The following is a 22,420-nucleotide window of genomic DNA, read 5'->3' on the forward strand; positions in this document are numbered from 1 at the left end:
TCTAAACTTGGTCATTGATGGGAGGCTTGCTGGGGATCGAAAAGGAAGCAGGGTGGAAGCCGGGAAACATGGGGAATGCAGGCGCTAGGGGGGCTTGTTGTGGAAGACGATAGACGGGGCCTGTCTCGTCTGCGCAAAGTAACTTATACCGTGCTACCACCGCCATCGTTATCTTCTTCCATCTCCCTCTCCATCTCAGATTGTATACCACCTGTACTCCAGAAAACAAAAGAAGGGGAGAAAAAAAGCAAGCAAAGACATCCAGCCCATTAGTATACCATCAAGAGCAACGAAACACCATAATGGGTTCTCTCGTTTCCACAATGGGCTCAAAGAGCTCCAAGAACGCTGCCGCCACGAATCCCGAAGGCAAGCCACGGTACTGGTACCGAGACAACTTCTTCCTCACCAACGATAAGGCATATCTCGAGCCTCAAGCCATCAATGCCGTCTTCGAGTCCGACCTCATGTGGTGGAACGATCCGCTACCAGAGGGTCAGATGCGGAAGATGATATCCAATTGCATGACCATGAGCATATATCACGTTCCCGAGTCAGAGAAGCAAATGGAGAGTGCGTTGCCCCTTGTCTTTTCTTTGCCATTCCCGTAAATCCAAGTCACCAACTGGTAGTTACTTCAAGCTGACTCTTTCTTTTCTTTGCGGCCAACAGAGAGCGGAGCGCCTCGGCGGCCACACGGATCCAATGTAAAACTCGTCGGCCTTGCTCGCGTTGTAACCGACTATGTCACATTCGCCTATCTCACAGACGTCTTCATCCTTGAAGAGTTCCAACGGCGCGGGCTCGCTAGCTGGATGATGCAAGGCCTCAAAGAACTCGTCGAAGAGTGGCCAAACCTGAGAGGCCTCGTCCTCATGACGCACGACAAATCAGCCGCAAAAATGTACCAGCGCGAGCTGGGAGCTCTTGACTGGGACCAGGGTCCGTCTGCGGGCTTGGTGCTGCTGGAGATGCCTGGTGGTGGCGTAAAAGACATCCCAGAGGATCACAAATGAAATTGGCGGTTCTTATTCTGCCTTGTCTTTTTGTTTTTCTTTCCATCTAGTATCTCGCGTTTTTTTTTTTTTTCAGCATTGCATAGTCTCGATCGATATATACCGGCGAGGCACGGTTAGCTTTTGCACATTGGGCTTTTTGGATATTACTTTTTTTTTTCTCTTCCTTTTTCTTCATTTATATCTTCCCATGTGTCTCTACACTTTGGTGGGCCTGGATAGCCCAGCCCGAATTTCGAGGGCCCTCTTATATGGCGGAGCGATAGGAGGCTGAACAGGATCTAGAGAGACATAGTCCTCAGGTAGCTGATAGGAAGCGTCGGAGTCAAAGGCCGATAGATCGCCGCAAGCAATAAAAGGTGCAATCCACCGTGCTCCATTTCCCATATTGTTCCCTTCTGTCTCGTCATATACCTCCACTTCCGTGATTCCGCTCTCATGTGATGTCGCCGGCGTCGATACGGCGCTGCAGTCCCAGGTTCCCCTTTCTGATTGCATGATTGCTTCAGCGATAATAGGTAGCTGCACCTCCCTCTCTCGCACCATCCTATCCAGACGCTCCCCTACTCCGAGCGGTTCCTCCAAACTGGCGTGGAAGCCCGCCGGCGGTCGGAAATTCAAGCATACAATGAATGCCTCCACACTGCTGGCTCTGCTACTTCTAGGCTTCGCTACTATGACTTTTTCGAAGAAGATTTTGAGCTGCGCAAACAAAATATCCACGTTTCGGCCCCGGAAGATCTTTGCGACAAATTTGCCGCCCGGTTTCAGTACGCAGAGTGCGAGGTTAAGGGCTGCGAAGAGAAGCTGTGATTGAACGTAAATGTCAAGGTCGTGCAGGCCCGTGACGTCGGGGGCGCCATCGCTAAGAACGAGATCGACGGGATGCTGGGCTTGGGTGCCTGCCACGGCGGCAGGATCGTAGGATGGGTCGAGGGCAGAGAGGAGGAGAGGCACGGTGGCGGGATGTGTGATATCTGCTCGTAGAGTTGTGATGCCGGCGAGGGGAGAGATGGGCTGGAGATCGATAGAGACGATTTTGACGTCCCGGTTGGCCGCCGTCGCTGTCGCTTCAGTTCCCGTATGCGCCGCATCGTCGCCAGGCAATGATTTGGCCTGTTCTACAGATTCCTTCTGCTCAGGTGTAAACGCTTCGGGGAAGACGCCCAGCATTTGCTGGCGCACTTTGGCATCGCGATCTTGCCATGCTGAGCGGCCGAATTTCTCGCCTTTGATGAGCACTCGAGAAAGCACCTGGGACCAGGAGCCAGGAGCGGCGCAAAGGTCGACGACTCGAGAGACATTTGAGAAGAGATCGAACTCTGTGATAGGAATTGTTTTAGTAAGAGGTCATAGGATTGAGATCGAGCGCGGATAAGGTACCTTCGTCAAGCTGAAGAAGCTTGAATGCGCTTCTTGCGCGCCAACCTTGCTCTTTGGCGAGCCGGTAGTAAGCGTCACGCTTATCTTTGGAAGATTTACCCATTACAAATAAATCTTTCTCTTATTTTTTTCTGTATAAAAAGAAGTTGCAGTGTTGGAGGATATAGCGGGACGGAAAGAAGTACTGAAATATTTCATGTGCAACTTTTTCTGCCCCGCGATGTCATTTTTGGTGGCTCTATGTCCAGGTACGAGACCATGTACCTTTGTGGCGTGGTGGGGCATAGGTACCTTATCTATAGCAGACAGAGATTGTTAAAACGCCGACCACTACCCTGGATTACAATGTGAAATTATGGCACCGTAATCTATTGCAACATTTATTCTGTTCTTGGATAAATACTAACCTTTTTAAATATTCTAGAATGCAGTTATAATCTGATGTCTAGGACCACGTATTGAAGAAGGATGACCAGGGCTGAACACGTCGACGCTCATCTATATTAGCTGTTTATAAATATTTAAACCAACTCGCCATACACCTTCTAATACTTGCGGAGCTCTTATCTATGTCAAACACGCTGAAAACCAATAAAGCAACCTTCTTTTCTTATACAGCTCCAAACTCGCCACCAACAATCTCCAAAGCCTGCCTCAGAAGCGACAAAACCTTCTCATCACCATGCACTCCCAGCGCCTTCACAATCAAAGGATATAACCTCAACAAGTGCTTTCTGCTTTCGCTTTTTGCCCCTTCAAGAGGTGATATAGCCTCGCTTTGGCTCTGCAAATCAACAACTTTTTGCAACGTCCACAATAACTCTTTCCTCTGGCTTAGAGGTTGTGGCATCTTGCCTCGGAGCGGCTGGTCAGATACGTACGCACGGAGCGTCAACGCGCATCGCAGGACCAGGTATGGCGCCGCAGAACAAGCAATGCGGGTTCTGCAGGCAGAATAATCTGCCATAGGCTTATCGGCAGACGGCCTGTGAGCAGCTGGTTCGTCTACTGATATAAGCAAGAAGAGCTCTTCGAATGCAACATAAGCCATCTTTGTGCGCAGTGTTGGTGGATCAGATATTGTGCGCCCGGTCCGTGGTGTATACAACTTAGACAGCCCAGTTTCACCATCGTCTAGGGCAAGCCTGTCGGCTAATGGTGGTTCATGGATTATTGATGTTGTGAACAGGCTCTTAGTGTACGCACTGCGAGTTTCTTCTTTCACTTTTTCTGACCCAATTAGCGGGATGATCAGCTCTACCAATTTGTGAAACGAGCCAATGTCTGCTGCTTCATCATCTTCGATGCTCGTTCCGGGTGGCGTATTGCTACAATCAGCACTGAGAATTCCATCTGCAATCTCAGCAATCAACTGCCAGATGCCTTGACTTGTGGCTGTGGGTATGTCAAGATCGTCAAGCTTTAACAGTGTTGCTTGTATGACTACCAAGGCAGTCGAAGTCGCTAATTTCCAAGGCTGAACAGATCTCGTGGTGATGGGAAACTGGTATTTGAGAGAAATTGGCCTGCAAAGCGCGGACAAGGCTGTGACAACCGATCCGCTCTTATATATGTCTGCATCTGATGAATGGCTCACAATGAGATTCTCCAGCATTTGCATACTGGCTTTCGACATGGCAACATATGTCCTCTTTGACAAAGGCCGAGACTCGTAATCCTGATCATAGGCCAAGGTGACAAACTCAGCGACTTGCACGATCAGGGCCGATGGAACGCCGGCGATGTCGGTCCGAATCATTTTCACCGCGTCTAATATTTGTGCCTGAAGCTGCGTCATGTTATCGATATCTGTGGCATAACTTCCCACAGAAGCTTCTTCAACGGTCTTTCGTAGCAAGGCAAGGATTCGTTGAACTCTTTCCACAGTTAAGTCAGACTTGATGAGCCTATAAACTTCACGAAGAGCTGCCACGTATGCAGTCAGACAATTTTGGTTGTCTTGAATCTTTCCATCGGGTGATTTAGTGATTGGGATACCACGAGACCATAGATTCCATGCAAATGTGACAGTTGTCTCATTGAACACAGGCTTGTCTTCGTCACCGGATTGAGAAAGCACATGGCCCAGCGTTTTAAATGTAGCGGTGTTGATATCAAGCACCTGAAAGTCGAGCAACGTAGCCAAGTGTTCTAGCAACTCATTCCAGAGCTTATTGAACGATGAGTGTGCTGTCAACACCTCAAGATTGTTCCCAAGCAACGTTGAAATGCCATTTAGCACAACCACCGCGGTGTCATGCCACTCTGGCCTGTCGTTGTTATCCACTTCTCCATCTTCAGTTCTTCGCAGCTCTTCTTCAAGCGAAGCCAGCAGTTTAAACACAACTGACTTGATGCATATGGACCAAGCTTCAGGACTGAGTCTCTCTCCGTATGCATCAAAGATTCGGAGGAGAGTTTGGATTGCAGTATTTCGAAGCTCGACCCTGTCGTCTGAGGCAACGGCTGTGAGCCTTAAAAGCAATAGCATCCATAACGCGGCGCCGGATCCTCGGCCGCCATAGTCTGCTGCTAAGCGCTCTAGCGTGTCTACATCAGCGTCTTGAAATAGGTCAATCGTGATATCAAGCGACTTGTCCTTTCCAGAGAGGAAATCAGAGAGAGCCCAGAAAAAGGTCACAGTCTAAAGTAGATCTCATTAGCAATATAGTTCTAACTTCTTTGGAATTGGGTTCAGCCTCACCGTCAATGCAATATTCAGGTCGTCATTTTGTGAACTGAATTTGTAGAGTGTGTCGACCAAGATTAAGAAACAAGAGTTGGGCAACGATGGCAGAAAATCTGAGCAAATTAGCTGCAGTGAGCTGAAAGAAGACCGCACAAGTTTGGAGGATCGTGTGCCGAGGTTCCGAGCACTGATAGTTGATTCGTAGTCCTCATCCAGTTTATCTTCTCTCGTCACGAAAACGCTTCCAATAATGTCAAACGTGACATCCCAACCGCTGACCAGAGTTTGCCCACAATCCTCAATAATACTTCTCAAGCCATCCAAAATAATTCTATGAATTTCGATATCAGTCGTTGCATTTGAAACAGATATATCTCGACCACCTTGTTGCAAAGATTTTAATGAGTCGCGAAGTGCCCCCAGTAATCGAAGTTGAATCGCCCCCCGAACTTCAGAAGGTAGTGTGCCCGCACCAGTAGCTGCTTCGAGCGCCAGTTTCGCAAGAATCTCTGATGCTCTCGTTCTCACTGATGGGCTAATAGCGCTCGAATCTAACGTCTGAATCAACTTGTGCATCAAAGGATCCCAGCCTGATTCTTTTGGATCATATGTCAGTAGTCGTTCTAGGTTAATCATCGCAATCTCTCCGAGCTTGGCTAGTGCAAATTGAAGTTCTTGATTGGAAGTTGTTGAAGATTGGCCAGAGAAGCTGAGCACTCGACGATGCTGTCCAGATGAGACTTTTCCCTGCTGTGGCTGTTCTTTATTTGGTGTGCTTGAGTTTGCCTGGCTTTCATCTGGCAGTAAGCCGCATATGGCGTGAACCACCTCGATAAAGGATTCGTTGGGGAAATCAACACTGCTTTCAATCAGCCTGGATGCAGCCGTTTCAACTGATCGAACCTCAGTGCTGAAGTTTACCATGAGCGAGTTGCCTTCTGTTTCATTTTGGTAATCCTGTCCGCCGCGACCTAGAGACTGAGTTCTCCCTGGAGCTTTTCCCGTAACATAGAGTACAAAATCCGCCTGCTGTAATGTCTCCAGTATAATACCCCAGGCAAGTCCAAGTGTCGGACCAAGTGCAATGCCAAGGTTGAGTAGAGCTCGTAAACAGAGGAGGTTACGCGTATTGAGAGTGATTGATGCATCCATAGACCCTTGTCGCTGCCTTTCAGTGGGACTTGACACTTGCGCCAAGCTTTCAACGCTTAAAAGGCCACGAGCATTGCCAAAAACGCTGTTCGGAGTTTCCGTTGGCGTGGTGGCTACAGATCGCGACTGACCGGCATTGACGCATGCACTCAGAATATTTGGAGGCACAGCGGCTTTTCCCAGTGTAGATAAAAATGCATCTCGCGGCGTTGTAAGCTGCAATAGACCTGCAACATGGGCGAATCGCTGAAATGCACGAACCAAACCATGGTAATATTCTGAATCCAAGGCAGCATATAAAAAGGTCGAGCATGTTGCCAAGATAGCAGGCCAGCACTCGTTGACGATCTCAGAACAGACCTTGACCTCTGGATATGCAGGATGGTCTTCTAGTTCTAGAGGATTAAGCGGCACGGGATTTCTCTTAAATGAAGCCGATCTTTCCCGCGATCCTCCGCGAGGAGGGATTTCTGCCTCTAGCTGAGATGGAGCAGGTGAGCTACGTCCCATATCTTGCCTTGATGCCTTTCTCCGAGCTCGGTTCTCATTAGGGACTGTAAGAGGCAGGATAAACTTGGCAAGCCCATCTGACAGCGACGAGAGACATGATAATATCAAGCTGTAGATGTACGACTCGGGAATAGCCGGGGCTTCAGTTTTGTCCAGCTGGTCTATACAAGGAACGCGAACAGAGCTCCATTGTATGCTAATACCTACGTTAGAAGTCTCTGACCCAACAGAGCCGCTGATGATTCCAGTGACACTGGTAGCTTCGATCAAGGATGGATCTGCAGATAGGCCAGAGCTGCCAGAAGGATCGGCAACTGGCATCGTGGATTGATGCCCCAAACCAATTACTGCTGGCTTCTCGGTACTTAGTCGAACAAAGGTCGCGGTAAGTGTTTTGATAATGTCCTTCTCGCCCTCCTTTGCGTCATACATCGCGAATATGCGACGGACAAGGGCATGTTCAGCAAATATGCCGCGAAATACTTCCATGCACAAAGCTCGCTTCCAGACAGCAGTGTCTTGGTCCAGGAGGGTTGTAAGCAGCAAGAGCGCATCACCACACTCTGAAGGCAAGACGCTAATATGGCGACGCAAAAGGGTATAGAGAATGCGAACGAGTCTCACAGTTGTGGCAAATGATGGCCTCCCTTTAAGCGCACTCATCAGGAGAGGCATAACGCGCTCGCGGAGAATATGGGTTTGCTCAGGGTGGCTCGTAAAGACAGCTGCATGATTTGTGATGACTGACTCGATTAACTCTAACCCAAATGTTTGCTGCAAGCCTGAGAAGCGTAAAAACTCGGACCGTTGATTCTCGGTCAAGAGGCATAGGTCATTAAAAATCTAGCACAGTTAGCTTGCACCTGGATGTCTATTGGAATGGGTTGGTTGCTAACACGATAGGCATCTAACGCAGCTGCGCGAAGCTCTACTTTACCGTCTCCGGATGGCGCTTCTCCCGCAATAGGGGCATCATTTCCGTTCTCTGCTTCAGTTAGAAGAGATTTATATGCTAATGACGGATGAAAAAAACTCACTATCTTCGGCGACTACTTTATCAAAAACTGAAACAACCAGCTGTTGGAGAGTAGCAGCTGAGGTATTATTCACAATGGCATTCTTACTGCTTTGTAAGATGAAGCAGATATTCAAAGCAGTCACAAGAAGGTCGCCATTCAAATCTGACGAATAGTTCTGCAGCAGCGAGGGCAACGCTTGCAATATCTTTAACTGCACGTCAAGCCCAGCTGATGATGCCTGCATCAACGCCTCCAAGACCTGATTGAGTTTCGCTCTGGGCAGCGCTTTCGCAACGATAAGCCGCTGCAGACAGACTATTGCAATGCCAGTGAATTTTGCATTCTTGGTCCCACACGCGATTATGAAGGGATTCACAAAGCTGGGCTTTTGGGAGAGCACTGAGAGGGCCAAGTCAACAAAGTATCGCTTCAATTGGAGGGATCCACTATCACATACGCTCAGGAGCTGTGGCCTCGGACACATTGCCAAGGCCTTTCAGCTCTTCTAGGGATCTTTCAGCTGCCTAAACGAAGAAACGAGTGAGTAAACGAGCAGCCACAAGCTTCAAAAGCTGAAGCTATGAGAGAAAAGGTGCATACTTGTCGAAGGTCACTGTGTTTCCGCTTGCTCTCCTGAATGAGATTAGCTAGCTCCGTGGCCAGAAGCTGCGTCGTCATCTTGAGTGAGGCCGAATAGTCCGCCCATGAGCATTTAATGTAAGTGCAACGTTTATATCGCCTTTGTGCAGCTCCAGGTCGTAATAACGGGTAGATGTAACGGGATTATGCTCCTTACGAGCTCTAATTAGCTTTCATACGGTAATTAAAGACAGCGCAACGGTGTCGTGTAGGTGGTATGCTTGGGTACATCATAGCCGGCAGAATAGACTCACCGCCTTTCCACTCATCCATTTTAGTACTAGTTGCGAGGCACTGCGACAAGCTGCCAACGTAGACTTCAGAGCTGTGCTTTTTATACCTTTTCTCAAGGACTTAAAGGAGTAGATGAGACATCTATAAAGATTTGTACTGACCAACTCCTTCTCCTCAAGATGTCATGATTTACTTTAGGGTTTATCTCGAGATTGTGTGCCAGCCATCTTAGTATGAACCAAGGCCAGGCATTAACTTGTCTATAACGCTCAAATTCATTATTTCTATGCTGAATTTTTAAGTATTGCGATGCGCTTTTGTACTAAATACGCTTCGTTCTATGTAGCCATAAATCATCCTATCATACCCGCATACACCATATTTCCACCTCTTTCCCGTCTCTCAGCTGCTTGCCCTCTCCAGCGGAGAATTTACTGTGGCGCTTGCTATAACACTGTGCACCCAAGCATGCCTACTAGTATTGCACACTCTAGCTTTGGGAGGATATAATCTGCCAATTTTAAAGTACTTGTCAAAAGCACCTCAAATAATGGCAAGGGGCCGCACATGATCTATGATCTGAGTTGCCGGTAACTATGTTTTTTAGGGAAAGCATTCTATGCTATTCTCAACATTTTAAGAATTTTAAAAAAGAATTTCGTCACACCCAGTTATCCCAAGTATTGGTTGGCCCAGTATCTAACCAAAGCCTAACCAAAGTACGCAGCCTTGGGCGAGTGTTAGCAAAGTTTTTGTAACATGGAGGGAGAGATGGCATACCAAAGTCATGAACCAATTAAAACAACATTGTAAAGTAATTTTGCATTAAACAGGAACATTTGTAAAAAGATATGATACCGATTCGCCATTGTGGGTTCGTCGAATGGCCTATAAGAGGTTAACTTTGAAGAAGAAGACAGGGGATAAACATGATCATACCTCGGCAAGTGTGCCAGCTACGTCGATGACCTTTAGCTTAGGGCATCGCTCTGTTTTATCGCCAACTGTATTACACCTAGTTAGATTACACACATTTACACGGCAGGCAATTTCATGTGACATACGAGGAACAGCTGAATAATACGTTAGTAATTCATTGTTAAAAAGAGTATCTCGTTTTATTCGGGATAACTTACTGTTGGTAACAACAAGGCCAGATAAGCAAGAGTTGTTAATAGTCTCAATGGCCTTACCACTGAGGATACCGTGAGTGACAATGGCAAATACTTGGCGCGCACCGTGCTGGTTAAGGGTCTCTGCTGCCTTTGCGAGCTATGGGGATACTGTTAGTTGCATGATCATAAAATATCAAAGCTGAACAGTCACATACAGTTCCACAAGTGTCTGCCATATCATCCACAAGGATGGCAACCTTATCCTGAACATCACCGACGAGCACCATTCGGCCAACAACGTTGGGCCTTGGGCGCTCCTTGTGGATCAGTGCAAAGCCAGTGTTGAGACGATCAGCAATCGATGTGGCACGCTTCGCACCACCGGCATCGGGAGAGACGATGACACAGCTTTCGGCATCCAGGTTCTCACGAATCCATCGCAAGACTGATGGCTCGGCATACAAATTATCTACGGGAACGTTGAAGAAGCCCTGGATTTGTGAGGCATGCAGGTCCATAGTTATGACATGGTTCTGGGGCATGTTAGATTCTCCATCAGAACCAAAGGAGGGACATGGGTTTAACGCACGCATCCTGAAACTTGCAGCATGTTTGCTATCAGCCTAGCGCTGATGGGGGCACGGGACTTGTCTTTCTTGTCCTGGCGTGCGTAGGGAAAGTTGGGGATCACAGCCGTGATACGTCTAGCCGACGCAGTGCGGCAGGCGTGAATCATGATGAGCAGTTCCATCAGGCCATCATTGACATCGCCAGGGGCTGTCGACTGAAGAATAAAGACATCTTCATCTCTAACAGACTCGCCAATCGACACACTAGTCTCTTGGTTGGAGTAGTTGAGGCTCATAGTGTTGGCAATGCTGATGCCAAGTCTGCCGCAAAAAATCAGTCCGGTTCTCGTTGACCACTGACTCATCTGTCCCAAATCTCATTTTTTCTCATTTAACAGCCACCCTACTAGACATACCGATTAGCGACCAGAGCACTGAGCTCTGGGTGGGAGCTCCCAGATATGAGCTTGATTTCATTCGCCATTTGGTCCAACATCGTTAGTGAGGAAGCAGAAGTTCTCTCTGCAGGGAGAAAAAAGTAGAGAAAAAATTTAGTGGGGGCGGATAAGTACTATAGTAAGTGGGAAGGATGAAGGAAGAAGCAAAGCAGAATCCTTGATGGATAAAAAGAGCAAAATAGCGGAGTGTGTAGTTTGCTGTTGATGGCAATTGAAGTTAAAGAAGAGTCCAAATTGACTTTTTTTTCTGCTCCGACGATCGCCGCCGTGACGAAAGTTTGCGGCGCAGACTTAAAGACGCCAGTATGGAGTACAAGCAAGATTGACGCTCGGGGCAGTCATGTGACAGCCACTTTGCGCGTATCTCTTGCACTGTACGGAGTATCTCGGGGCGTCGTTGATAGTGAGTGCGGAGAAGCAATCGCCACCGAGTACTTGAGCTCGATGCATTGTAAAGTTAACCGCACGGCTCATCAAGCCCATGAATCAGATATCCGCGAATTGTCAGAGCTATGCCACAGCTAGTGTTTCTCTGGCCATTGTGTATGCGAGCTCTTTTTGTTTTACCTATCCTGTGATTTCCTATACAACACCTATTGTTAAAGATCCATTAGATGCGACTTCTGCTTGTGTAGCATGTTATGATATGATACATCTGCCAGGGCGGCACTGGATTGGATCTGCCGGAGGGCAGATTACCAGGCAATTCATCGGCCTCGGAATTATTGTTGATGCTTCAGGCAGCAGTATATGAGTGCTTCTGAAAGCTACTAATCATTCCGTGAGTGCCGACCATAGTGCCATTGAGATTACCTCTATCTTTGGTATGGAATATCCTGTACTACAAACAGCCATGTCTTCTGTCAGGCAATCCCCTTCGCATAGGCCGCAGCGACCCAGCTATTCTGACTCAATGGCTTGTTTTTCTCTTGACGAAACCTCGCTAGAGAGTCGCCAGCTGCGCCTGCTTGTTGCTGCTACGGGCACACGGCACTCTTCGTGGGCTCAGCCGCTCGTGGTGCGGCTTTCCAAGGATCGCCGTATAGAGATGAGGGCTGTGGTTGATGATCCTTCCCCTAGGCTCAATCAGCTGGTTATCACCATCCAAAACTCTCCTTTGGGTGGTACACAGATCGATTCAGAGGGCTCTCTTTTTAGGCAGTCTGGACTGAACATCTGTGATTTAGTCGACTGGGCTGATCTCTTGGTTTGCGTGCCGCTTGATATGAATAGCATTGGTAAAATGTTGGCTGGAGTGGCAGACACCTTCCTGGAAGACCTTTTGAGAAATTGGAACAGGGCTGAGAAAGGTGTTATCATGGTGCCTGGAATGGACGACAACATGTGGCTGAGTCCACTTGTCCAACAGCAGCTGGATGAACTCCAGAGAACACGACCCTGTATCCATGTTATGGAGCCCATATTATGGCACTATGAAGATGCGGCACATCCTCAGCAGGCCACAAACTGGAGTGGATTTAGACATCTACTTGGTCTTATCCAAAATCAAGCCGATTTGCTAAATCTTGGTCGGGATGTTGAAGGGACTGCGAGAATGGCTGCTATACCGAAGGACCACACACATACACAGGCTCTACCGGGGCTACCATTCGAGTTATGGAGTAGAATACTGAGGTTTACGGGGGATTGGGAGTTGGCTAGTGCACTGGGTATCAAAACCAATCTGCCAATTCCAACAGAATGGAACACACGGGCCGAGAGTTTGAACAATCCTTTACTCGGTTATTCGCACGAGCTGAACTGGACGGTCCTCGCAAGCAATACAACTGCTATTTGTGCGAAATTGTCAGAAGCACCGGCAGATTTCCACATTTTGCCGGTGCTAGCTGTAAAACTCATAATTCGATTCGCCCTTGTTGAAGTCCTTGCTTACTTAGAAGTCAATCACCCCCGGTTATTCAAAGCGTTCGATGGCGCTTTTCTTCCAACAAAAGCATCGGCATATTATCCCCAGGTTGAGGTTCTGGATTACTGGAAGAATAGTCAACGTTTTCAAAACCGACATGTTTATAGTACAGAGGCCATAGATGGTGCGTCTAAAAATGGCCATGTGCAGATACTACAGTGGTGGAAGCAGTCGGGACTGCCGCTGCTGTATACCAAAGTCTCACTGGAACAAGCGAGCAGCAATGGTCATATCCCAGTCCTTGATTGGTGGCTCAATACTGCAGCCCGAGACCATAACATTCCCTTAAACTCGGGAAGATCGCTTCTATGGGCTGCGAAAAATGGATACGCGGATGTGCTGCGATGGTGGCATACTTCTGGAATACGTGTCGGATACGAAGGCGGCGTGACTTTGGTAGCTAGTAAATGGGGGCACGTCCATGTCTTGGAAACATGGCGTAAGTTGAAAGGTGACGAAAATGTCATCTTTGATGCGGAAGAAGTAATTTTTACCGCAACAGCCTACGGACGAGTAGAAGTCCTGGAGTGGTGGCGCCGATTTTCGCAGGGTCAGCTTGATGGTATGAATGGGCAAGGGGTGGAAGTTGTCTTCCGAACGCATAAAATCCAAGAGGCCGTTAAGGGTAATTCCGAACATAAACTAGGAGTTCAAGAGTGGTGGTTCCGCTATAGATTGAGTACGGGGAATCGTTCTAGAGAAGGATGGCCTCCTCATCTGCGTCTCTGAGTCTTTTAGACGGAGTATATCAGGCAGGGTAATATTACACAACCTCTATTTCCGTCTATGAACATTCTTTAACGATATGACGACACAACTAGCTATACTAGAAGAGAAATTGAAATTATAATTTGACCGTGGTCGATATAACGGCTGACTTAAGTCATGCAAATGCCATCATCAGCCGCTACTTGCATTCCCAGGCCACTTGCATCTCGCCCCTAATTGAGGCTCAATTATTTCCCCATGATTGACTTCGTATGGCAGCATGGAGTAATTTTGTAAGCTATCCTCTATACTGGATCCAGCTCTGATTTTCACTCTCCGTCGCGTCCAGGAGCGGAACAGCAGCTGTCAAATCCTGAGCTACCGGCGCGTGGCGAAAGTGAAAATGATGGCTCAGTTCCTACCGTAGCGGCCTCCACTCTGCTATCGAGTCATTCCCTTCCCCATTGCCCTGTACTCCGTATTCCATTTCCTAGGGCCAGTGAGTTATTGGAAATTGAAATGAGCTCCAGGCTAAGTCGTGGCCGACTGAGACTTCAGACGGCTCTTGGCGCGCACATGGCGCCCTCCCGAGTGAGGCGTCACAACGCACATACACACGCACACTGTATCTCTGCTTTGAAGCGTAATCAATACATTTAAACACTTTGCTCCAACCTTGTTGACTAAGGTTCAAAAAGTAAATAGACCCGAGAGAGAAAAAAGGAAGAAGAAAAAAAAAATTCACATACGCGAACGGGCCAGTTAAGGGGCCGTGCTGCAATAGATCGATCCCGTTCTGGCAAGTCAACGGGCTCCGCATTGAGCCGTAATTATATTGACATGGATGAAGAGACGAATCACGCGCACGAACAGACCAGGAACAGGAAAATGACGTTGAACATTGGCCCTGGTAGGGCAATTCTACACGCTGAGTGGCCAACAAAGACAACGAGCGCCATACTTGCAGGCTGTTGCTTTTATTGCTTCTCTTCATGGCTGCTAGCACGCATGCATGTACTGGAATAGACCACGCCATGTCTCTCTCCCCTTGGGGTGATGCTACCGAAGTTTAAAATGTCTCTTGTTCCAATCAAACGGCCAAAACAAACGAACGCCCGGGGTTAACAGGCGGCGGATAGGCGGATACTCCTAGTGCTACTGGGCTGAAGGTTTGCGAGTGAAACAGTGAGCCTGGTCTGTTTGTCTGTTTTCTCCCCCGCCTGAGCTGTTGTCGCTATTAATCAGGTCTTAGTTGTGCCATCTTATCTGTACGCATCCTGGTATAGCTCGTTGAGTGTAATTGGTGACTTTTTGCTCTTATTTTCACTAATACAATTAGTGACTCTGCTACAACTTAGATAACTTCGACTCCTTGCCTGTGCTAATAGGTAGATGAGCGACGATCTGTCCTATCCCTTGCCTTGCGAGGATCAAAATATTCCCCTGCATACTTGAACGCAATCATAATATGCTCCGTAGTTCGGGCTGCCTCCCCTTATCGAAGCAAATATGGATGTTAACACTGCTGCTTTATAATTAGAAGGGATGAGAGACAAGAAAGCTGCCGATCAGAACCACTTAGAGCATGAGGTATTGAAAGTCCTGCAGCTGAGTCTTATAGCTATGCCCGCAACAACACATCCTAGCGAATGTGTTCTATCCTTGCGTTCATCATCAGATGGAATTCTCTCTTACCGAATTCTACTAAATTGCCGGATTCGGCAGCTGGCTTGATCTGTGCCATAAAGATTGACGGGAACACCGCAGCCGTCCCACGGCATCTCCATCGGTAAAATTCAGCCATTACCCACATGTTTGACTATTGTGGCAATTAATTGGCTTGTTGGAAGGTCGACGTCTTGTCTCTATAGACAAAGGGGCAGTATTAGGGATACGCTGAGCGCAGCTGGTGCACCGTTCCCATCCATGTTGACAGAGAAACGTGGCCGCCCCAGAGCTGAGGCAAGCGGTCTAGGGGACTTCCCTGCAGCAAGCTGTAGCTGTAGAAGGAAGGGGATGGACGATAATGATTTTGGGTTTGCTTTGAGATGTCTCAGTTGAGAAAAACCGCCGGCCTTGCCTGTGCGCGCATGGTATGAGATATCTGGAAAGTCAAATTTCCCAGCTGTAGATATTGCGCCCTTCTTCGTTGCACTGCAGATAGCAGCCCGAGAATAGCACAAACGTTATCTACGGATACAATTACTTACTTGTACCTACCTACCTATGCAACTACTGATACATGTTGAGTAGGACAACCAGCTTCAGGTGTCGGTTCCTCTGTTCGGAGTTCGGCTGGTGTCCATGCATTACTGGACGGTAACGGCAAAGATCATGGCGGCGGCACTGAATGTGGTTTGTTTCCAGATTTTGATGGATCAGCTCTTAGGTATGCACATGTACTGTCGGGTTTAAGGATGTTCCAGTGGCTTTCAGCGGTCGATCTGGACGCCTTAGCACGCTGAAGCCCTGAAAATCGCCACTACGAGACATCGCTAAGCAGGGAGCTTCCGCCGGGCTGCTACCTCAGGCACCCGCAGCGGGAGGGGACTAAGAATGGGGTCCCTGGGATTGACCTCATTGCTCATTTCCCATCTCTGCTCTGTTCGCTCGTCGCCACCACCCGGACGTCATTCTGTGCTTGCCATGTGGTGCAGCGCGCTGCAGAAAGGCTGAGATGCTCTAGCCCCCGACGGGTCCCCACGGAAATTAGACGCTTCGTCGACCGATGGCTGGTCAGCAGGAGACGACACCGACTCATTGACCAGGATAGCATCGTGCCAGCGTATGCACAGACACAGAAGCCGCCCAAGCGGCCCAGAAGGTGGTACGGCCTGATTCTACGCATTGAGGCATTCTGTGCTACTGTTATTACTTGTCGCAAAAGTCCGTATTGGTACGAAAATATCTGCAAGCCCGCTGCGCCGGCGCTGCCCAGACTTAGTGCTACTGTTGACTATTGACAGGGAAGACAAGACCTCGGGCATGGGTCTGCCGTGGAGATCGTGGCTAGCGTCGCCCCAGCAAAGCCCTCCGTCCGAGATAATTTGAAAGCTGCCTCGTACAGGTGACAAGTACCGACACGGGGCATTGATTGTATGCGCAGAGCCCGGGGCATTCTATGGCGTGCTCGTAGAGTCCTCGCCTTCACTGCCGACGAAGGAATCCGCCTGTGTAGTAGACCATTGGCACCACTCATCTTCCGCGAGCTCTTACACCGTCCTTAGCTTCGGTCGACAAGCACACGCTACCGCTAATAGAGATAGTACGGAGTACACCAGCGTCGGGTGTGGTGCATGCATGCGCGTGTGCGTGCGTGCTGCTGGCACCACTGATACAGTACTGCCGGCCAATTCCAATTTGTTGCCGGGCCTGTAGCGAGAAACTACTGTATGGCCTCAACAACCCTTGCTCTTCGAGGAGTCGATGGTGTTGCATCCAAGTCGGTGATCTGTTGTTAAGCCCTGTAAATTTGTCGGCATCGTCTGAGACATCCATTGCTGTCGACGACGGCGCTATTTCTCTCCGCTCTTGGCTCAGCCAGGGCTGATACTTTCGCCTATCCTCTCTGCCACGAAGAAGCGGGACAGGAGAAAGGGAAAAAGGGACAAAGCTGCCATCGACCACCGGCTACCCGCAGAAGCATCATTTCCCGGACGACGCCTCTTTTTTCTATAACACGGAGCATGTCCAAGTGCCTACGCATGCAGCCAAGACCTTACCTTATTTGTACCCTCGCATCTTGCTCCCTGGTCGTTCATGATCGGCTGGTCGCATTGTGTATATTGCTCCAGGTAATTACAGTGTGGAGACTCGTTGCGGATTCTGCAGTGGTCTAATCCAGCATTGCAGAACACTAGACCTCGCTTCACACATCCTGGACAGCACCCGCAGCTTTCTTTTGTTCATTTACACGAGAGCCCCCATTCCCGATCTTGCCAGTCTCGTTTTGCAACTCGCGTCTTTCCCCGCCATAACCGCTATCCTTTTGGCTGGGCAGAGAAATCCTGTGTTCTTTTTGCGCCGCCTCTCTGTTTCTTTTCTCTCTGTTTATTTAATACTCTGTACAGGCAAAGCGACGAAGATACGCGATAAGAATGGGGCCCCGCTAACAAGCGGCATTCGCGAACGAGAAGCTATATTCCGATTTTTGTTCTCTTTTTTTCTGCAATACCGACCTATTCATACCCCAGCCTCAACGTTTTATTGAGTCTTCGAGGTCCTTGGAAACTAGAGCACAGCTGGACTGATTCATTTCGTCTCTTACATGATATATTCGACCCATACTGTCAGATGACGGAAAAGTAGGACGATAACCAGGGTTGAGACGGAACTTTTTTAGGGCGCTTTGGGGGGAATCTGACAAGATGAGGAAGTTCAACTTTTCCAGACCGGCACGTAAGAAGCCGCAGGAGCCTCAACAGCCAGTACCACCAATAATGCCCATGAGTAAAGCTCATAAAATCCTGGGCTCAACACCACTCAGCATCGATTCTTCTTCAATTCACAGCACCCCACAGCCAACCATAACTGTTGCTGGCAGTGGTTACGAAAACTCGACCCTTGACGATCTGGATTTTGATTTACCTGGCGGCCAGGCAAGGATGGCAAGGTCTGATGCTGAGTTGAGAAAAGAACGTGGACCATCCCCTTCAAACCTGAGGCTCAGTGCTCTCGCCGATAGCGTTGGCTTTGGGGCAATGGCCTTGCCCGGTACCCTCAAAAAGGCACAGTCGTCGTCAACTATCAAATCTTGGCACGACAAATCGAAACACTCGCGGTCTCTTTCCCGACAAGCCTCGATCCCGATTATGAATAACGGCCTCTCCGCAAAGACACATCACTTCCAGGATACTGACAGTGCCAATGAGTCTGCTAAACTACGGAAGAAGCCTCCGAAACTCGATTTTTCAAGTGTGGTATCAAACCCCCGATTGTCCAAGAAAGAACCGGATACCTTCAATCCCAATCTGTCAAACAGCTCGACCAAACCCCCTACGCTCTCATCTCCGTTTGCCACTCCATCTCATCGGCAGAGTGATTTACGCGGCATGTTTAAACGGCGAACAAAAGACAGCTTTCGATCTTTCGTTACCGAACAAACCCCACCAGGTACAGGGGAAGCCCGTCGAATGACGACACAACTTTCAGATAACGGGCTCTCCACATTATATAACCACTATGAACAGATGACCTTTCGGCACGGCTTGGGCGACGACTCTGATCTCACAAACAACACTGTTCAAAAGACCGACCCAGCTGATAGCCGGACGGAAGCGGAGTGGCGAGAAGTGCCAGCACGGCAAAATCTAGACTGGCTTCACAAGCCTATAAGCGAATCACACGAGCCAAAGGCAGTGGCCCAGTCAGATTACTCTTCATCACCAGGTGATGGAGCCAGAAGTGTTTCAAGTAGACACACTCGAACTTCAAGAGCCTCCAGGATTACCGACGGCGGGATGCAGGAGGCCGATTTCCAGGAGAAGAGCGTGCTTATTCTGTCTTCTGACTCCGAAGAGGATGATGATGGCAGATCTTCCACCAGGGACCACATCCCTCTTCCTCATCCAACCAGACCATTACCAGAACTACCAAAATCACGACCACGTCAACCTTCAGGACGTGAGCCAGGCGGGGCATCGAATAAGAAGGCGAGCTTCGCGCCGGCCAACACGTACATCGCCATTCCTGGCACTGACCGCAAACAGCGGCATTCACCTTCTCCTTCCCGACTGAGTCTCCCCTATAGAGACGGCGCCCGCGCTCCCTCACCTAAGCCTTCACTTGGATCTACGAACTCAACAGGATCAGGTATGACAAGTCAAATCGGCTATGGGGCAGAAGATTCCCCCCCTGTGACTATCCTGCCTGCACGCCGACCGTCTCAGGCGGAATTGGATCGACAAAAGGCATTAGCACAGCTAACTAGTGGCACCGCGTCTTCTTTGCGACGCGAGTCGCTTGCTACATCATCAGACCAACCCGACGAGCCAACGCCACCGCTCAGCCCTTCTTCGGTCAACTTCTATCTGCGGTCCGCTCGGTCATCCATCGATGATTCCAGCAGCCAAGGTCGCGTCATGACGCTTACCCGCCAAGAGGAGATGCTTATATCCGCGCTCCGCAAGAAAACCCAGGCCATGCGTGAAAAATCACAGCTGGGGCCTAGCAATAGACCTCCATTGGACGGCCGACAAGGTAGAAGACACGTCTCAACTCCATCACAAACCTCACAAGTAATGGTGACCGACTCCATGCTCGATTTTGATTTCCCCGCGCCCCCGTCTCACAGCTCAAAGCACCGACAGTCCGGGGCCAGTTCGTTCATGAGTACATCCATTCCGGAACACCCCTACAGCGAAGATGAGCAATATCGAGCACCTTCTCGCTTGACTACGGACACTTCATCTGAAAGAGCATCCTTTGTCTCTTCTACTCGTGGTCCAGATGAATACTCAGAGCAGCACGATATCCGTGTGTACCTTGACCAAGGCAAGCAGCATAATGGCCAGTGGAACCAAGTTAGTAGCGATGGCCAAACTCTTGAAGACTCAGCCAGCTCATCAGGAATCCATGCTCTCTCTTGGGATCATCTGGAGGATAAACGCACTTCCAAACTTAAGAATAAGGCGATGCGACAGCAACCTCAAGTTGAGAGCGTCACATCAAGCCCTAAACTTACCCGACTTTCTGAGGATGGCAATGAAGACGTACCCCGACCAGACAGCCCGATATCCAACGACACATTCCCTCAACCACGGCCGCCACGCCGTGCTGCGATGAATACAGCACGTTTGAGTGCCGTAGGATTCGTGCGAAGAGATACCGATCCGGGGTGGTGGGGAGACGACGACTGAATGAGAAAGGGGGGGTATCTTGACGCCCATGATCTCATACTCATACGTATATTATCTACGCCTTCTACTTTTTGCAACAATTTTCTCACTCTCATATATATACTTATCTGCACCCTCTATTTTTTTACCGCAATATCGAGGAGCGACTCACAAATCACAACTACCGTTCGATTCTTCACCGCGTTATATATGTTGAATTTGCTACTACATTATAATAATTTCCCCCCCTTTTCCTTTTGTTTTTTACGTCACATACTGTTACATATAATGGGTTAGCTGTTGCTATTACCGACAAACACATTTAAATTGATACCCGGAGCAAACAGCATTATCGGAAAGGATTTTCTTATGTCCCTTTTCTCTTCATTTTATTTTCTACCTTTTTTCACACATGATTGAGGATAGACTGGAGCGAAATCAAAAAAGATCAAGGCTTGGGCTAATGTTTGCTGCGAGTTGGAAAGGAAGGTTGAGAGGGCGCTATCATTGATTGGATTAGGTGTTAGCGGGAAAGAGTACGAATTTTATGTTAGCTGGTTTTCATGTAGCATCGACTTATGGCGCAATTGATGTGAAAGAAATTAATTACCCCTAGAAAGAAGTGGACGATTTGGAATGTGAATTATGATTTTCGTGCTACCAAATTTTGAATGTAAAAATAATTTGAGCTTTAAAAAATGTGCTACGTGAGTTCTTTGTGCGTGGTGTTGTTAATATGGATTTGTGTGTTTGTTTGGCTGAAGAAGGGGTCTTCACGTATGTCTGTCGGCCCTTTCGCTTTCCCGTCTAGAACGCCCTTCCGCCTTTGTCTTCTGCAGTCTCTGCGAATAACGCCTAAGAGAACTATGAGTAAGTAGAGCCTTCAGGAGGCTGGGGGATCTTTTTGTTTGCGGGAGAGGCCATGTATCTGTGACGGCGAGTCAGCTTTGATGCTTCAGTCCAATACTGCTCGCAGAAATGCCCACCTTCGTAGCTCAATCAGGACCATCTCCATGGTGTTGTCACGCTTCCACTGAGCCAAGCAGGGGAGCTGCTTGGGGTCGACGACGCCGTTGTGAGGGTTGACGCAAGGGAGGTTGACTTGGCTGACGAACTGGATGGAGGGTGGCTCGTCGGGATAGTTTTCGCCGCAGTGCATTTTCAGACTGTAGATGCGGTTTTCGTGTGCGGACTACAGCGTGCACCTTGGTTAGCTCTTCTTTTTCCTCGTTTGCCGAGATGAAGTCGGTGGTTCGGCATATAAGTGTTTTGCTTCTCTTTCAACCCAGCAGGATTCCAAACACTGGCTGCACATCGACTTATACGACACCGTTGACCTCTGCGGAGATGCCGAGAATGGATTTTGGAGAACCAAAGACCAAAACAGGGAGTGAGTCAAGTCTTACATGAGGAGGTCCCAGGATGGTGCCGTTCCAGTTGGACATGAGCAGGTCCTCGCCATCTTCCAAGCCGTAGCTGCAGGCTTCAGCTCCGAGACCCTTTTCGCCCTTCTCAAGCTCTTCCAGCAGGCGGAAGTTACGCGGGACCTTGGCAGACATGGTTCCTTGTCTTTCTTTTATTTATCTGGTGATGGCGTCGTTCGTCGTTTGTGCTATTGCGCGGTGCAATACCCTGCGAATCAACTGTTTCTTAAATGCGTGTATTCTGGTTCTCCCACCGAATGGATGCAACGCCGTAGAAGTTGAGGATATGTCGGTCAGGATCGGAGCGGTTCGTATAATCGTCGGCGTCAGTCTTAATATAAAAAGGTGCAGCTGTTCCTGGCGCGGGGCAGTTTTTGATGGAGAACGAAAGCCAAGGAACCTGATGCCCCGCCGAAACGAAAATGCACAGCAGGCAGGCGGTAGCAAGAAGAAATGACGGAATGGCTTGGAAGGTACCCGGCCTGAGGTACTCAGCTGATTGCTGCTAGCTGAGATAGTGCCATGTATGGGGGGTGCTGCGAAACGGGTAAAAGTCGGATAGGCGGGAGAGCCAAAAGCAGCTACTGCTACTCCATAGAAGCTGTGCCTTGCCAAGTAGTATTTGCCGAGCAGCCAAATCATAGTCATCTACACCATCATTGACTTCTCGTACGACGGCCCGGCTATTTCCTTTTGTTCTCTCCTCCACCAATCTCATCTGTGATACCTCAATTAGTAGTT

General features: G+C 48.8%; 7 protein-coding genes across 7 annotated transcripts; 3 read left to right on the forward strand and 4 right to left on the reverse strand.

Moving 5' to 3' along the window:
* Window positions 1-323: 323 nt before the first annotated feature.
* Window positions 324-1,016, forward strand: GGI43DRAFT_382938 (putative GNAT family N-acetyltransferase; the record flags this gene model as incomplete). Its single annotated transcript, XM_083203309.1, has 2 exons — window positions 324-573; window positions 673-1,016. The coding sequence occupies 2 exons, from the start codon at window positions 324-326 to the stop codon at window positions 1,014-1,016; spliced, it is 594 nt and encodes a 197-aa protein (XP_083061810.1).
* On the reverse strand, window positions 673-2,627 carry GGI43DRAFT_402737 (FtsJ-like methyltransferase domain-containing protein). The gene is made up of 2 exons (XM_083205712.1): window positions 2,400-2,627; window positions 673-2,338 (listed from the first exon to the last, which is right to left on the reverse strand). Exons 1-2 carry the CDS (start codon window positions 2,500-2,502, stop codon window positions 1,215-1,217), a joined length of 1,227 nt encoding a protein of 408 aa, XP_083061811.1. The 5' UTR covers window positions 2,503-2,627; the 3' UTR covers window positions 673-1,214.
* A 125-nt stretch (window positions 2,628-2,752) lies between these two features.
* On the reverse strand, window positions 2,753-8,594 carry GGI43DRAFT_402738 (MON2 family protein). Its single transcript, XM_083205713.1, has 6 exons — window positions 8,370-8,594; window positions 8,227-8,293; window positions 7,788-8,168; window positions 7,647-7,735; window positions 5,104-7,593; window positions 2,753-5,043 (listed from the first exon to the last, which is right to left on the reverse strand). The coding sequence occupies exons 1-6, from the start codon at window positions 8,445-8,447 to the stop codon at window positions 3,010-3,012; spliced, it is 5,139 nt and encodes a 1,712-aa protein (XP_083061812.1). The 5' UTR covers window positions 8,448-8,594; the 3' UTR covers window positions 2,753-3,009.
* Window positions 8,595-8,787: 193 nt separating this feature from the next.
* Window positions 8,788-11,181, reverse strand: GGI43DRAFT_402740 (phosphoribosyltransferase-like protein). Its single transcript, XM_083205714.1, has 8 exons — window positions 10,743-11,181; window positions 10,347-10,647; window positions 9,973-10,290; window positions 9,779-9,914; window positions 9,707-9,715; window positions 9,582-9,646; window positions 9,423-9,530; window positions 8,788-9,370 (listed from the first exon to the last, which is right to left on the reverse strand). The coding sequence occupies exons 1-7, from the start codon at window positions 10,820-10,822 to the stop codon at window positions 9,468-9,470; spliced, it is 972 nt and encodes a 323-aa protein (XP_083061813.1). The 5' UTR covers window positions 10,823-11,181; the 3' UTR covers window positions 8,788-9,370; window positions 9,423-9,467.
* Window positions 11,172-13,619, forward strand: GGI43DRAFT_402741 (uncharacterized protein). The gene has a single exon (XM_083205715.1). It carries the CDS (start codon window positions 11,611-11,613, stop codon window positions 13,438-13,440), a length of 1,830 nt encoding a protein of 609 aa, XP_083061814.1. The 5' UTR covers window positions 11,172-11,610; the 3' UTR covers window positions 13,441-13,619.
* Window positions 13,620-17,351: 3,732 nt separating this feature from the next.
* GGI43DRAFT_351943 (uncharacterized protein) lies at window positions 17,352-20,919 on the forward strand. Its single transcript, XM_083202273.1, has one exon. The coding sequence runs from the start codon at window positions 17,787-17,789 to the stop codon at window positions 20,274-20,276; it is 2,490 nt and encodes an 829-aa protein (XP_083061815.1). The 5' UTR covers window positions 17,352-17,786; the 3' UTR covers window positions 20,277-20,919.
* Window positions 20,879-22,133, reverse strand: GGI43DRAFT_402752 (E2 ubiquitin-conjugating protein MMS2). The gene is made up of 3 exons (XM_083205716.1): window positions 21,662-22,133; window positions 21,242-21,447; window positions 20,879-21,183 (listed from the first exon to the last, which is right to left on the reverse strand). The coding sequence occupies exons 1-3, from the start codon at window positions 21,812-21,814 to the stop codon at window positions 21,120-21,122; spliced, it is 423 nt and encodes a 140-aa protein (XP_083061816.1). The 5' UTR covers window positions 21,815-22,133; the 3' UTR covers window positions 20,879-21,119.
* Between the last annotated feature and the right edge of the window lie 287 nt (window positions 22,134-22,420).

The sequence above is a fragment of the Trichoderma evansii genome (assembly GCF_050947405.1).
Source record: "Trichoderma evansii strain SZMC 28006 chromosome Unknown GGI43scaffold_7, whole genome shotgun sequence".
Taxonomy (NCBI): domain Eukaryota; kingdom Fungi; phylum Ascomycota; class Sordariomycetes; order Hypocreales; family Hypocreaceae; genus Trichoderma; species Trichoderma evansii.

What these genes read in the sequence shown, in the direction of transcription:
- GGI43DRAFT_402737 (XM_083205712.1), bottom strand. Translation starts at nt 2,502, where the DNA reads ATGGGTAAATCTTCCAAAGATAAGCGTGACGCTTACTACCGGCTCGCC. An exon ending in GCTTCTTCAGCTTGACGAAG is followed by an intron (nt 2,339 to 2,399) that starts GTACCTTATCCG and finishes TTCCTATCACAG; the next exon opens with AGTTCGATCTCTTCTCAAAT.
- GGI43DRAFT_402738 (XM_083205713.1), bottom strand. Translation starts at nt 8,447, where the DNA reads ATGACGACGCAGCTTCTGGCCACGGAGCTAGCTAATCTCATTCAGGAG. An exon ending in AACACAGTGACCTTCGACAA is followed by an intron (nt 8,294 to 8,369) that starts GTATGCACCTTT and finishes TTCTTCGTTTAG; the next exon opens with GCAGCTGAAAGATCCCTAGA. An exon ending in CTGCGTTAGATGCCTATCGT is followed by an intron (nt 7,594 to 7,646) that starts GTTAGCAACCAA and finishes TAACTGTGCTAG; the next exon opens with ATTTTTAATGACCTATGCCT.
- GGI43DRAFT_402740 (XM_083205714.1), bottom strand. Translation starts at nt 10,822, where the DNA reads ATGTTGGACCAAATGGCGAATGAAATCAAGCTCATATCTGGGAGCTCC. An exon ending in TGCTGCAAGTTTCAGGATGC is followed by an intron (nt 10,291 to 10,346) that starts GTGCGTTAAACC and finishes AACATGCCCCAG; the next exon opens with AACCATGTCATAACTATGGA. An exon ending in TAGCTGGCACACTTGCCGAG is followed by an intron (nt 9,531 to 9,581) that starts GTATGATCATGT and finishes AACCTCTTATAG; the next exon opens with GCCATTCGACGAACCCACAA.
- GGI43DRAFT_402741 (XM_083205715.1), top strand. Translation starts at nt 11,611, where the DNA reads ATGGAATATCCTGTACTACAAACAGCCATGTCTTCTGTCAGGCAATCC.
- GGI43DRAFT_351943 (XM_083202273.1), top strand. Translation starts at nt 17,787, where the DNA reads ATGAGGAAGTTCAACTTTTCCAGACCGGCACGTAAGAAGCCGCAGGAG.
- GGI43DRAFT_402752 (XM_083205716.1), bottom strand. Translation starts at nt 21,814, where the DNA reads ATGTCTGCCAAGGTCCCGCGTAACTTCCGCCTGCTGGAAGAGCTTGAG. An exon ending in CCATCCTGGGACCTCCTCAT is followed by an intron (nt 21,448 to 21,661) that starts GTAAGACTTGAC and finishes TGCACGCTGTAG; the next exon opens with TCCGCACACGAAAACCGCAT. An exon ending in GTCCTGATTGAGCTACGAAG is followed by an intron (nt 21,184 to 21,241) that starts GTGGGCATTTCT and finishes TCGCCGTCACAG; the next exon opens with ATACATGGCCTCTCCCGCAA.